The 15,740-nt window shown below is 37.7% G+C and overlaps 1 protein-coding gene across 5 annotated transcripts in view; it reads right to left on the bottom strand.

The window, feature by feature from the left end:
- The window catches only part of CADPS2 (calcium dependent secretion activator 2), a 514,814-nt gene that overhangs the window by 28,127 nt on the left and 470,947 nt on the right, over positions 1 to 15,740 (bottom strand). For all 5 annotated transcript variants that reach the window (XM_075928806.1, XM_075928789.1, XM_075928797.1 and 2 more), the window contains one exon: positions 2,761 to 2,868. In XM_075928806.1, the coding sequence (XP_075784921.1) occupies positions 2,761 to 2,868 (108 nt within the window). The remainder of the gene's footprint in view (positions 1 to 2,760; positions 2,869 to 15,740) is intronic.

Genomic DNA, 15,740 nt, shown 5'->3' with positions numbered 1-15,740 from the left:
TTTGTAATTGCTATTTTTAAATTATTTTATAAACACAAGATATTGTTTAATGGTCATGATTTTACTAATTATGCACAGCACCCTGTTGCATCACAGCAATATAAATGGTAGAAAGTTTGCATTGTAGACTACAGTTAGAAACCTAGTTACTCTTGGCCAATTCACCACTTCATTATTTCAGTTTTATTCCCATATAACTTCATTGAAATAAGTGATTTCAGAGGAATAATAAACACCAGCATGAAGCTGAAGCAATGCAGTAGTGAAGGAGACCTACGACATACAGACAAGCAGTTTTGAAGTTTGTTTTCAAACTAAATAAAAAAAAAACCCTTAAAATATTAAGGGCTCCATCCCCGATCAAATGTGCATCTATGTCTGCTGGAACACAGAATAGCTACAAGTCTCCTGGGGTCATTAGCTGCTGAGGCTTTACTTTATTCCAAAGGGGTATTTCCCTTTAAGAAACAAACACATAGTTCCATATTCTCCCTTCCCCATCTCTCAGTTTTTCTTCTGATGAAAATGAAAAATATATTTCAGTGAAAACAATAGCAATCTGCAACTGTATCAGAAATAAATGGTTTGGGACAGCAAATAAAAGCATTATTACCAACAGGAACGTGAAGGTATGTATACATTAACTTAGTGCAACAAGCAGCAAAATCTGGCTCTCAATTACACTGATGTAAATGTAGAGTAATCCACAGAATGCAATTGTCTTCAATGAGATTATTTTGGATTTACAGCAGTATAACTGAGCAGGATTAGGCTGCGGTTATTAGTATCAGTAATTTAGCAAAGACTATGTAACCTTTATATATACAGTCAGATTTTTATGGAAGTATTAAAATAAGATGTAATTAACTTTCCTTATTAATTTCAATATGACACCACTTCATCTCTTACAAAGCAAAAATCAAAGATGCAAGTGCAGGGTGTGAAACAGATTACCTTAAAAACATTTTATCTACCTGATAACGATAGCATTAGGGTCAAAAGTTTTGATTCAAGTCCCGTTAAAGCTAAGAGAACGCCTATCACTGATTCTAATGAGAGCTGGATTTGGACCTAGATATCTAGCAAGTTTCAGAAAATTACAATTTAAAGAAGAAAAAAAAACCAATCCTCTCCCCCCCACACACATTCACAACAGCAAACTTGAAAATGAAACATATGCTTGCAGATTCAGTGCAATACCAAACTGAAGCAGAAGTTGCTAATACAGTTTTAGTGCTTTGTGAAAGTGCCAGCTGGATGGCTGATAATTTTTCTACCCCTGCAGGGCATCAAAGCTTTTATAAAATATTTTTTCACACATATTAACACTTAGCTTATTAAAACAGATGATACTTTTATTGTAAAACTGCCTGGGAATGTCTCGAAATATGAAGTACAAGAGATAAGTCTCATTTTGACCACCCACTCTAACAAACAACAAACACTGACATGACATATCATGACTGCAAGTCTATGTTACAGGACCTTCTACAACTGCCACAATTGAAGTGTCACAGTACAGGCTGTGAATTGCTGTTATGACAACATTTGCAGTAACTTGCATAATTAAATGAAACTGCCAGAAAAGCTCTCTAAAATGCTGAGTAGATGGTACACAAATAAATACATTTCAAAGCAAGGCTCACATTTCAGAATCAGCATTGTAATGGACTATATTAATCAGTCTCAAAGACATAGTATTACTTCCTGATTACATGAGCATCTGAACAGAGAAGTGACTAACATTATCATTATCTAAAATTATTGTTTTCTTGATCCAGATTTCAGACATGTGACAAAGAAATGTAGATGTTATTACCATTGTTTATGGGCTTGGTACTTTCAATACATATGAAACAGGATCACTTCATAAAGCTTCTACTGTAGTTCAGAGACACAGACGATACAGATCAGACAAAGCACACATCAAGTGATGGTCAAACCTTGAAGCAGTGAAGATATACAGACCAAGTGTGGCTTTACGGATGTGGTTTGTGTAGGGAGGGCTTTGGAGGATGAGGCCATTTCTTATTTAAGCAGTAAATGAAGCAGTTGTAGGGAGGTTGGGGAGGGAGCGTGAGGGTATGTAGGGGAAAATTAGAGTAATGATATGGGCAAGAGTGGTGAGCAGGGTCTTGATGGTGAAGATGAGGAACTCACTTGAAAAGTGAGGTCAGCAGGAGATGTGGGATGAAGGTTTGAAAAGGAGTCTTGCGCCTAAATAAGCAGTTGGCTAACTCAAAATTTTGGACTAAATGTACAGCAAAACCAAGTTCCAAAAGTCACTCAACAGAAACTGCCTTTAGAGATCTGGAGAAATGTAGCCTAGTTTTTTTGTTTTCTTACTTTAGCTGAATGAAGAATAAGATTTAAGAATTGTTGGGGGGGGGGGGGGCTTTATCTGTGTCTCATGCACTAAGAACATCCATTACAATACAATTCTGTTCATGGCACTTTACTTTGAAACCAAAAGTGGAATAAAATGATACTGAATTTTGCACAATGATAACATGACAGACTAGTTAAAATATTAATCTTATAACACTTGATTCACTCATTCCAGCACATACAACTCTCATGCAGGAAATGCATACAATTAAGGTGATCGTTAGTAACAGAAGACACCAAATAAAAATTCTGAACAAAAATAGCCAACAGGGAAAAGCATCCTGACCCGCATGCTGAATGCAATCAAAATGCAACTTATCCCTTTTAGCTGTAACCATGATGCCAGCATGCCTTGCAAGGGTAGTTACTTACATCAAACAACTTTTCTATATACATTTCCTCATTGACCTTTTCTCGAAGTATATCCTGGTTTTGCCGAACAAACATAATGTAGGTGTCTGCTAGATCCATTCCTGGTTTCTGTGGGAGAGAGAGACCATGAGAAGACTTTAACTTGCTGAGAGAGAAGTTATATTTAATCACAGGTAAGATTGTGAAAATTTTAAAATGGAAAAAATATAAATATGTATAAATTCTGTTTTAATTCAAGTTGCTTTGAACTTTGATTTAGATGCTTTATTAAGGCAAAATTAGATATTTGTAATGCCTATTTTGGTAATTTCATGAAAATTTTTAGCCATCTATGTAGTCTGATGCACATTTAGAGTGAAAGCCTAGTTCCATTGATGTCCACAGCAAAACTTAAATTGAGCTCATTGGAACCAAGATTTCACCCTCAATGTTTCCAGTATTGCTTGCTGGATGTATCTTTTGCAAGTTCTGAAATACAGAAGCAGTAATACTTGTTAAGTAGTTTACAATGAAGAACAATATCAGGTTATATGCTTTTCTTGATCTGCACATACAGCTTTTATTAGCACTAAGGGAAGGTGGGTTCAAATAGAGCAAGGGAACGTACTTCCATACTATTTAAAGTATTTTATGTCCATACATTTAGGAAAGATGAAAATCAGGGCTGGATTTGCACCTTACGTGACCCTAGGTACAGCATCTTTAGGTCTCTCTGCCTACAGCTGACCTTTAGTGTTTTCCATAACAAATTTCCCATTTTAACCCACTTCTAACTGTTAGGCACCCCTAGTCGTGTGCTTAATGTTCCTAATTAGAAATCTATCCCTAATGACATGTGGGCATGCAAATACATACACATTTTATATATTGAATATACACAACTTGAAAATAGAAATGTACATATATTAGATATGAAACCAAAAAGATGGCCACAAAATTGAAAATCAAAATTATAAATCAAATTATAAATTAGAAAAATCCACAGAATCTTATGTTGCTGAAGCCCTCATATACCTCATATATCATTTCCTCAATAGTGATGCTCTTTGCACTCCTTCAGACTCATTCTGGTCTTAAGGTACATTTGAGAGCATTATTAATTTTTGGGATCCAAACCATGTGAGGCTCAGGTTTGTTTCTACAGATCTATGCCTCTTGGTTCTGATTCTGATCTCACAACCGGTATAAATCAGCAGTATCGCCACTGAAGTTAGCTAAGTTACAATGGTGTATAAAGCTGGTATGAGATCAAAATCTAGCCTTTGTGTTTTCAATGTCTTTGCACTGGCATTATGGGCAAAGAGAATGACTACAGTTGGAGCTTTGTAACAATACAGGTTCCTGGAGCTTCATAACAATACAAGGGGAAAAGACAGGATGGTCACTGCATTTTGAAATGGTTGCTTCCTGAACGAAGCCCAAATCCTTCAAGTTTTGTGGAGAGTTTGGGGAGGCAGAATTCACATGCCATGTCCCAAATGCAGAATGCAGGTAGGTTAGGCTGTCTCTCTATGTCTATTCCACTATGGCTAGAATGGTGCTGCTAAAGGATTGTTTCCATAAATGTGTTTCCATTAGACCCTTTGCAGACAACTGCCAATGCCCTTGTCCTTATTAGCCTATTTAAACCTGACAGAAGCGTCCAAGAAGAAGAGCTCAAAAGGACTGCAGGGGTATGGCTAACCTTCTGCAAAGACACCACCACTCTTGGGTTCGTTTCAGTCTAAAAGTATAATTTCTACAAAATACTTAATAGCTTATTATCTTCATAGTATGCAACCAAAGGACAGCTGTTATGATGATATAGATCAGAGGATGGTACGAAGTATCAGATAAATATACTACCTGATAGTACTAGTTTGTAACAGCTTCACAGAACAGCATGACCACAGCATATGTCAGAATCTGTCCTTCAGACTCAGCCATTTAGCATATTTCAAAAGTGAATCTGCAAACACTTTTATATACTCAAAAATACCATAAGAGAAGATTTTGATAATATGGCTATTTTATTACTCTATAGTTGTAGGAAATTATGGGTTGTCAAGAGATTTAAAAAATTAATTGTGACTAAAAAATTAACTGCAATTATTCACACTGTTGAACAATAATAGAATACCATTTAAATATTTTTGTGTGTTTTCTAAATTTTCAAATACATTGATTTAAATTACAGCGGAATTACAGTGTACAGTGCTCACTATTTTTTATTACAAATATTTACACTGTAAAAAGCAAAAGAAATAGTATTTTTCAATTCCCCCATTATAAGTACAGTACTGTAATGCAATCTCTTTATCATTAACTTACAAATGTAGAATTAAATTAAAAAAAGTGAATTCAAAAAGAAAACAATGTAAAACTTTGGAGTCTATAAGTCATCTCAGTCCTACTTCTTGTTCAGCCAATTTCTCAGACAAACAAGTTTGTTTATATTTTCAGGAGATAATTCTACTGGATCTTGTTTACAATGTCTCCTGAAAATGAGAATAGGTGTTTGCATGGCACTTTTGTAGCTAGCATTGCAAGATATATATGTGTCAGATGCACTAAGGATTTACATGTCCTTTCATGTTTTAACCTCTACTTTAGATGACGTGTCCATGCTGATGATGGGTTCTGTGTGATAACAGTCCAAAGCTGTGCAGACCAATACACATTCATTTTTATCATTTGAGTCAGATGAAATCAGAAGAAGCTTGATTTTCTTTTCTGGTGATTTGCATTCTGTTTGTATAAGAGTGTTGCTCTTCTGAAAGGAAGTTTTACAACTCTTTCTCCTAAATTTTGGAAGGCAACATCAGGTTCTTAAACTTCAGGGAAAGCGCTGTAGCTATTTTGGAAATCTAATATTGGCATCTTCTTTGTGTTTTGTCATAACTGCAGTGAAAATGTTCTCAAAATGTATGTGTGCTGGGTCATCATCTGAGACTGGAAAAACATGAATTAGATGGCAGAATGAGGGAAAAAACAGAGCAGGAGAGAGAAAATTCTCCCCCACAGAGTTTAGGAAAAAAATTAACATTTTTTTAAAAAGGGTCATCAGTATTTGAGTATGTAGCATTGAAGTATGTCCTCTGGAATGGTGGCCAAAGCATGAAGGGGCATATGAATGTTTAGGATATCTGGCATGTACATATCTTGCTAAAGTGCCATGCAAACACTTGTTCTCACTTTCAGGTGACATTGTAAATAAGAAGGGGCAGCATTATCTCCCATAAAAAAAAGTAAACAAAATTGTTTCTCTAAGCCATTGGCTGAAGTAGGACTGAGTGGACTTGTAGGCTGTAAAGTTTTACATTGCACTCAAAAACAAAACAGCTAGATATCAAAACCAAAATTACATTTGTGAGTTGCACTTTCATGATAAAAAGACTACACTTACAAATCTTCTAGGAAGTGAATTCTTATTTTTTTACAGTGCAAATATCTGCAATAAAAACAACAACAAAGTGAATACTGTACACTTTGTATTCTGTGTTATAACTGAAATCAATATAATTAAAATGTAGAAAAATATCAAAAATATTTAATATATTTCAATTGATATTCTATTTTTAAAAGTGCAATTAAACGGTGATCGTTATGTTGACTTAGGGTATTAGGTCATAAGCATTCCTTAAATATACTAAGGAACAAAACTGTGAAAACAACCCAGAATAAGGGATTCCCTTGAACATATATGGAATTACTACTTTGTGGCACCTTAAAGATTAACAATTTAATTTTATTTAATTTCAGCTTTTTGCCCTGATTCAATAATAAAGAAATTACAAAATGTCAGACTTTCCCATGAGATTGAAATTCCATTTTCTGGCCAGTTCTAGTTGTGACTGACTTTAGCATTCATGGCTTTCAATGAGAGTTGTGGACACAGCACCCTAGAGGATTATGGCCAAAATGAAGGGCATTTGGAAAGCACAATTCTATTTTTGCAATTCACACAAAAAACCCTATTTCTCGTAATTTGCTCCAATAACTTGTCCCATCGGTTTAGAAATTAAATCACTAAGTGAAGGAGATTTCATAACCTATAATACAAAACGATATATTTTCTTTCATTATACCTATGTGAAAAAATAGGAAAATATTTCAGCATTCCATAGATCAAACTTTAGGAACTTGCTTAGTCTTGACAGGTATTAGACAGAATTACAAATAGTTCTGATTTGAAGTGACAATAGGAAAATATTTTGAAATCTGCAAACAGAAAAAAAATACAGCCAATTAGGAACTCATCATTGTTCTTGGGGATAATTTTTCAAAATATACACAAATCTCCAATTGAAATGTTAACCTCTAACATTTCAAATTTTGCTTTCACTGAGTTAAGTAAAGAAATGTTTGTCCTGAAAACAGTCAAAGGTAGAAAAAAAATACTTCCTATTAGCATCAGGTTTCTTTTTCTTTGAGCTGTTTACCTATTTTTGAAGCTGTGACATATGGGAATTTCACACCTAGTGAATATATTTTCATGTAGCTTGTGGCATGAGGCTCTAATCATTAAAAAATATACACAAGTAAGAATAACTGCAACAGCTGGTGACATTTACCAATTACAATTACAGTTCTTTAAAACACTTTATCCTTTTCTAAAGTGTGCAGGGTAATTAGTTCTGATATATTGCTGAAAAAACATAATTCTCCCTTTAAACAGTTTCTACTTACAGTACAAATGTCTCTGGATAAAAGAAAAATAACTGGTTTAATGTTCCTCTATGGTAAATCTCTCTGTTTTAAAAAGCATGGCACACTGATTCATGAACTCATTGAAGCCGTTACAAATGGTCCCTTTACTGCATGTCATTTGGGATAGACACTGTAAACAAAATTGACTAAATCTGTAATAAACTATATTCTTTACTATTTCCCCAAACTGAGTATATTCATTATATTTTCCAAAAAAAATTAACAACAAAACAGAATATTTTACTATAAACTCTGTTTGTAACATGAATAGAAAAGTGTGGTTTTTTCATAGGGATTACTTTTTCAGTTGAACCATTTATATCATTACACATCGTTATTTTTTTTACTTTTAAATTCAAGAAAAACAGAAGATGAATATCCAATTTAAAAATGTGAGAAAGAGATAAAGTCTCATTAGCAATCAGATATACCTTAAATGACAAACTGATACTGAGTTGTATTTAAAGTAACTATAACTGCTACATTGCAATGAACATTTCAGCAGTCTGTTAATATCAGGTTGTAACCATGAACAACTATAACCAAAGTATAACTATCATCACTTTTATAACCAAAATAGAAAATTATCTTTGTATGGAACTCCTGCTGAAGGGAACTACCCATGTGCAACTGAAAGCAAAATCTAGCCTGGTAAACTTAATTGAAATAAGCATAAAGTTTATTAATGTTCTGAAATCTTCTAGGAAAGGAACACAAAAGCTACTATCTTATTGTTTATTTAATGCAGCACAGCAGACAGGATGTTTTGAATTATCAGAGATTGACAGAGAAAGACACAAAAAGATTAATAGAAACATTAGAAAGACAAAGACATCAAATAAAATACCAGGAAATGAAAAAAATTTAATAGGGTTTCTCTGTCGCTTGTTACACAAGTAACTAAATACACTGGCAAGTGAATGAGTTTAAACAAGGGTGTAAGCTTCAACAGATTCTTTCTAGGGTTAATCACTAGTTAACCTGGCAAGATGAACATGCTGTTTAAAAAAAAAAAAGATAAAAAATTCCTTGTTAATTATATGCTGCAAGTGCTCTTACTTCCTGCTGCTACACCTAATCCCACAGGTGCAGACCATTTCTTTTACCATTCACGGGTAGGTGGATTCAACTCCACAGTCACTTTTTCAGAACAACAGATTTAGATACAGAAGAAGCTGCTTAACCTTCCACTAGAGGTTAACAATACTCCAGAAAAACACTGTCATGGTGCCCATTTAACAAGGAGACAAATTTTTAAATACACTATTTTAATTTCAAAGAGAATCCAGAAGCTACATTATAATTGACTTAATTTGAAAGCACGTCTTCCTCTAGAAAAGCTCGCCTGCAGCAACAAATCAAAAGTAATGTCATATTATCTTAATTTCTGAGATTTCAAGTATTTACTGCAGATAAAGATCTGCAACAAGTGCTACTACTCAGAATGTTTCCTTATGATCAGGGAGATACAGCTTGATTTTTGTGTTCTGCTTCTAAAATGGAACAGCTTGTCACAATTTCAATAGAAACCACATATTTTTGTAAATACCTAAGTTATGTTTATTCTTACTTCATCATTAAAAAGAGATTTACTTAGCTGAGCATATAAAACATACCCACATTTCTAGTATTACTTAGACAAAAATTAGTTGTATAAGGATTGAATCATGAAAACATTCATTCCTCAAGAGCTTAAAATGGATTTCACACTATACCTGTCCAATAATAAAACTCTTCTGATTTTAGTGTAATTCATAGTACCTTTTTGACTGAAGAAAGCCATTTAATGTGGCAGTTAGCTGCAAAACTGCAATGAGCTGGAGGAGACTCTGGGGAAGAATACAGGAACCCTGTCTTAAAATTCTCCCACTACAACGAAGAGAAGGTGGGGGTGATTTACCTGACTTTGAAGGAAGTCTCTCCTCTCTGGAGACTGTTAAGTATCACCGCCAGAGGTGAATTATCTCTGCTGCTCATCACTGTTTTACTTTGGAGATGAGCAGATGGCACCAAATGTGAGCAATTCAAATTATTATTGGGGTAGATATCCTTGGAACCTCCTACAATGTCTTCATTTCTCCCTTCCACTCTCACACTTCTAACTGCACAGTTAGGCAGAATACTATATTATTTGTACACTTAATTAGTTTGCATAATACCACTGTATCCTTATATAACTGTTTTTTTAAGGTAATGGTTTTATATTTCTCAATCATTCATCTTTCCTTTTGGAGAGCAAGAGGCAATTTGGCACAGGGGGATACCTGAATGCTATAGGGCAAATCTTAGGCCCCAATCCTGCAAACACTTATACACATGAAAAATCTTAAGGGTGTGAGTAGTCCTACCAATGGGGCTACTCAGGAATACCAGTATTTGTAGAATTAGAATTTTAATTCCCTAGTGCAGGGGTGGGCACAATACAGCCCAGTGGGCACAATACAGACTGGTGCCACACCATTTGACCCAGCCCACAGCCTGCCCTGGCAGGGAGGCAGGGGTGAGAGACTTTGTGTGCTCTTCTACCCCCAGGCCCTGACTGGCTTTGACACGAGAAGCATCTCCGCCGCCAGTGGCGTGTGATGTGTAGATGGAACCATGACCTGTCAAAACGGCTGGTGTTTTTCCTTTACGTACCACACGTCTTTTGCAGCAGGTGGGGGGAGGGGGAGAGGTAAGATGTTGCATGCTTCCCTGCCCCAAACCAATCACCACAGCTGAGAGCAGAGGAGCATGCAAATTCTCTTACCCCCCAGCAGGGTCACATGGCCCATAGAGGGAACTGCCAACCGTTTTGAACAGCTGGCAGTTCCGTTTATGCGCTGCATACTCCTGGTGGGGAGTGAGAGACTTTGCATGCTCCCCTGCCCCCAGCTGCGATGATTGGCCTGGGTGCAGGGGAGTGCAAAACCTACCTCCTCACCAGGGGCATGCGTTCAAAACTGCTGGTGGTTCCCTTTAGGTGCCATGTGACTAAGGCGGGAGGGTGAGAAGCTGGGGGTTAGGTGAGCTCTCACTAAGTCTCTTGCACCCCAGGAACACGTGGCACTGAGCACCACATGGAGGGAACCCGTGTGGCTGGTGCTGCTGCAGGAGGGAGCCTGCTTCAGGGACCCTGTTGGACTGCTGGCTGGGAGCCGTCTAATGTAAGTCACTCTGGGCCAGAGCCTGCCTCTGGCACCTCAGCCTCTGCCACCCAGCCCCTCTCACTTAACTCCCTGTCCCATGTCATTACCTTCCCTCTTCCCCACCCTAAGTCAGCATCCAAATCCTCTGCACACGCTCTAGATCACAATTTCCTTCCAGACTTTGCACCCCCTGCTACATTCCTCCCCCAGCTCAAAATTCACTCCTGAACCCCTACTCCCTCCTGGATCCAGCATCCTAATTCCTTGCCCCAGGTCACAACTCCCTACTTCACCTAAATTCCCTCTCAGACCCCACAACCTTTGCTGCACTCCTATCCCCTCTCCTGAGCTCCCTTCTCCACCTAACCTCCCTCCCAAATCCTGCACCCCCCTCCATAGAGAAGTGTGGACCTTGACCACTTTTCAAAATCCTGGAGTGGCCCCCGATCAAAAATTATTGCCCACCCCTGCTTTAGTGCAAAGGGTTTTCAGCAAGCTGCATGGAAAAATCCATCTGAAACCCTGTTTTTGCAAATAGATTTATTTCATTTATATTTTTTTAGTTTTCTTGCTGACCTGTCCAAAAGTCTGACAGGTTAAAAAGAGAGTGCACTGCAGTTGCTCAATATCTCACTGCACGCTAAAGTTTTACCTTTGGAGTCTACAATCATTCATATAAATGGATTTCAAATTAGAAGGGCCATAGTCTAGGTTTGTGTGAGAGAAGGAGGAGGAATTATTTAGGAGAACACATGAATTTGGGTTTAAGAGTTGTCCTGTGTTGCCAGTTTAAAAGACATCCACTGAAATCTTTAGACAATTTGGTGTAAAAATGAACAGCATATTATGGCACTCTGTCAATGATATACAGATGCATCAAAAAGATGTTTTAGCTTTTAAAATAAACTAAATGAAACACTGAAGGAGTAAAACAATGGGACACACATGCAGATAAGTAAAATATCTGGCAAACTGCCTTAAAAACCTTAAAAAACCTTAGTTTTTAAGGTTTACGCAGTGGGGAGGGACTGGAACAACTTGTATAGTAGGGATCCTGAGACCCATTGAACCAAACTGTAAATCCCGTATAAGCTGATAATGTATATGTTGATCGCTTCAAGTTGGGGATGCTCCCACATCCCACTCCTCTAGTGCTCAGCACTTGTGAGTTCACAGATCTATAACAACTACACCACTTACATCCACAGCGTGGCTGAGACTACACAAGAGTGATAAGGCCTCTATCCTCTCCCTTATACCCTTGTACAAAGGCATATTCAGTGCTGGGAGTGTAAGAACTGTGCTAATCCAGCATTAGTGCCAGCACGGGACTGCCTTAATGTGTTGTATGCATCTGGCACAGACCCAGATCATGGGGAGCAGAGGAAGAGGAAGCTTTCACTTCATCCTCTAAAAGACTAACACCGATAACTGGCTTCTATATATGCTCCCCCCAAACTTAGTTTGAGTTTCTGAATGGTGAACACAAATATATGCATACAACTGCACGCCTACTTTGGGTATCTAATTACTGTGTTTGCATGTGCAAACTGGGTAATTGCATATACAAGTGACCAACCAGATATGTAGCTGACCATTTTTGTCCACAGTTACTTGTTTTACTTGATGAGAAACTGCATGTACAATTTAGCACACACACTTGTGTACACAGTTTAGAAAAATCAGGTTGTTCCTCTTTTAAGGATAACTATAGACTTCTGTGAAAAAGACAGCAAAAGAACAGCCAGCCTCATTCTGATTCTCCCACATCTTCTAATGCCCAGAGCTTAGAGAGAAACTACACAATCAATTATAGCAAAGTTGTATGAACTGGTAGAGAGTCTATATTTCTTATAACAACAACAAACCCCCTACACAAGCCCACATATTCTCTTTCAAAAACACAGTATTATCAAAGACACAGAAAATTCCATCCTTCACCACTTTATTTATGTATTGTATCCCTTTCTCCATCTCTTTTCTTTATCGGTTTAGATTATAAACTCTTCAGAATAAGTACTGTACAGTTTTGATAGAAAGAGAGTCTGTTGTGAGTGCTGCCAGAAGGAGATATAAATAATGTGCGCTAATTATTTTGATTATTACTAATAAAATCAAACTGCTATCAGTGCTGCTACTGTTCTCAGTCCAGGGCTTTCAGTGCATATTTTTGCTGTTGCTTTAGCTAGTGCGCCGATGCCATGCCCATGACCCATAAGTGTTTCTTTAGAAAAGCCACACACTACAAATGTTCAATGCTTCCGAATGCAAATTCCCTGTGACAAGATGCTCCCTCCTGCCTTCTTAGAAAAAGGCTTTCTAAAACGGAGAGAATAATTTTTGTTGTTGATTTAAACAGCAATGGAAAAGGAGGTGGTTTATGGCAGACAGTGATGAAAAGGATTTGGTTGGGTTCTATTTATCCTTGAAAAGCTGAATCACTGGAAGAACAGACTGGCAATCAGGAGACTGCTGAAGATGTACAACTCACGGCTAGAAGTTAAGACCTCAGCACATCAGTGATGCACAGGAGAGAGTGCATAAATATTTTGCTAACAATTCTTATTGCTGCCTTAATGTCAAGAGGCAGGCAACTGTATCACAAACAGAGATTCAGGTTTTTTAGCATACCAAAGCAGCAACAATCTACATATGCAAGAGGTACAACAAAACAAACAAAAAGCATATAAGCACCATAAGAATATACTGACATTAAAGAGTGCCTCATTAGCTACCTACACAAATTTCAAAGGCGACTAAACATATACAATTTAGTATTTGGATCTCAATGTGTCACAAAGAGAAAGAACTGACAGTTGGAGACGGAAGCACAGAAAAAATGAGAAGTGAGGAGTAGTAGCAGAAATGGTAAAGAGTAGCAGTAAATAAACATCTGAAAGAAAGGCTTCTAGCTTATCACTGCATCTCTGGATTTCTCAGCTTTTAACAGAACACCATAAGAACAGTCATACTGGGACGGATCAACGGTCCATCTAGCCCAGTATTCTGTCTGCTGACAGAGGCCAATGCCAGATGCCCCAGAGGGAGGGAACACAACAGGTAATCCTCACATGATCCCTCCCGTCACCCATTTCCAGACAATTTCTTTACAACTTCTTCAACCACATCTTTGCTGTTAAAGCTGCAAATTTAGCAAATGCCTGAAAGGGGCCAACTTGTTACCATGCTATAGATTATAAACTATTTTCACTAAAATACCAAAGCAAAAGTAAGAACACACTGTCTAATTATTTAAGACAATGTGACGCAGTGCAAAAAAAGATTGCAAAATATTACCTATTACTGAGGGTTCAATTTGATTGGAACCTTAGTCTATGATGTACTTGAAAGGAAACCTGAACATGTAGAAAATTTAGTATAATTGAGCACAAGTTGGGAAAATACAGTGTTGCACTGATTTATCATTGCTGGAATCTTATTATCAGCTTTGTTAATCCTCTCTATCAAATTAAGATGCTATAAATAGTAGTTATAAGTATGTACAAGTACCTGTAAATCTATAACCCAAACAAATCCAGTTCCAATAGGCCACTGTTGGTATGTAGGATGGGCCTATTCAACATATTTTGGGACCAAACTGATCTAACCTTTATCTCCTTTGATCACATCACTGTGTGTGGTATGTTGTGCTGTTTTGTTGAAGTATCCCATTGTAGCTGGTGTATGAGAGTCAGTTTGTTTCAGTGAGTTTTCTTGTGAGAATGAAAAGCAATGAGGGACCCACTGATGTGCCCACATGTCAGGCAGACCTGGCCACATGTTTTTACTACAGCCTGTTTTGTTTGCTCATGCTTCTCTTTCACTTTTTCTGGTATGCTGTTCTTAATAGCTTTAACTGCAAACCAATAGGTCTGCCTTTATCCCAATATAACAGTGGCAGCATCTTCCCATGTAAATTACTATGTACATCACAGGGCCAGTCTTAAGATTTGTGGGAGGGTCAACTAAATGGGCTAAACAACCCAAACACCACTGATAACATAAATATACATATAGGAAATTATAAAGGTGGAGGGGAATCCTCAGGTCATCACCAGCCTTATGCTACAGAAGAGGTATCACCCAGTTTATGATGTTGGGGCATGTGCATAATTCATATCACTTGAATTCTTGTTCTGATACCCTAAACCCTAGGCCCTTACTCAGAGCAGCACTATTGACTTCAGTGGGATTTAAGGATATGGCTGAAGTGTTTAAACATCATCCTGAACAAGGATACTTTCCTGCATTGGGGCCCTAATGATCAGTCACATTTTCAGAGCAATCCTTGAAACGTAAGGTACTAGATTTTTTTCTTTTCTTTCACAAATGCACATGTTGATATGCAGACTCCTCAAGAGGTCATACAACTGCAGGCCTGAAAGGCAGGCACTTGAGGTTATCAAGCAGCATGTGGTCCTGTTCTGAAAGCAGTGAACCATTCCAGAGAGGTCTAGCTCTGATGCTGTCAGCATTGGCCTTCAGGCTGAAAGATATCAAAGGTGTTTTCATGCTGCATTTGTGCTTTGCCAGTCTCTGCACTTCCGGATGCAGATTTGGCTATTGGTGTAAGTTAGAGAAGCCTCAGGGCTGCTCAAATTTATGGTTTCCTGCAACAGACCCAAAGCCAGGCACAAAAGATCACTGTTTGCTCTTCAGGCAGATCTTATCCTCTGAAGATCAGAGAGGGGTAGTATTTAACCAAGGCTTTTTAATTGGGGGGGGAAGACCCTACTATAAATGCTTCCTCTCATTAACCCTTCAAGACTGCTAAACTTTCCAGTGGTCATTAAAATGTCCTCCTTTCACCAGTATTGTCTCTTTTCAAAAATTTGACTTTCTGTCCACTGCAGAGCTCTCTCAGATGCTGCTGAATGGCCATTCTGAGCTTTACATATCACTTCACTGCCAGACTGATCGGAGGTAATTCCTGTGGAGACTATAAAACATGTAGCAATGTAACAGATGGATTTATGTTTTTGCCATGTAGATTTACCCAGCGGTTCCCAACCTTTTCCAGAAGAGGACCCATTTTGACAATTCAGGAAGACTTGGTGACCCAAGGCAATTTAAAAATGGGGGAGAAGAGAAGGGACAGAGACACCTGGAGAGACACTTGGTGACCCTTTTGAAATGTAATGGCGACCCATATTTGGGTCCCAA

Source organism: Pelodiscus sinensis, chromosome 1 (assembly GCF_049634645.1).
Source record: "Pelodiscus sinensis isolate JC-2024 chromosome 1, ASM4963464v1, whole genome shotgun sequence".
Classification (NCBI taxonomy): Eukaryota; Metazoa; Chordata; order Testudines; family Trionychidae; genus Pelodiscus; species Pelodiscus sinensis.
The sequence above is the reverse complement of the archived record's forward strand: the minus strand, read 5'-3'. Positions and strand labels throughout refer to the sequence as shown.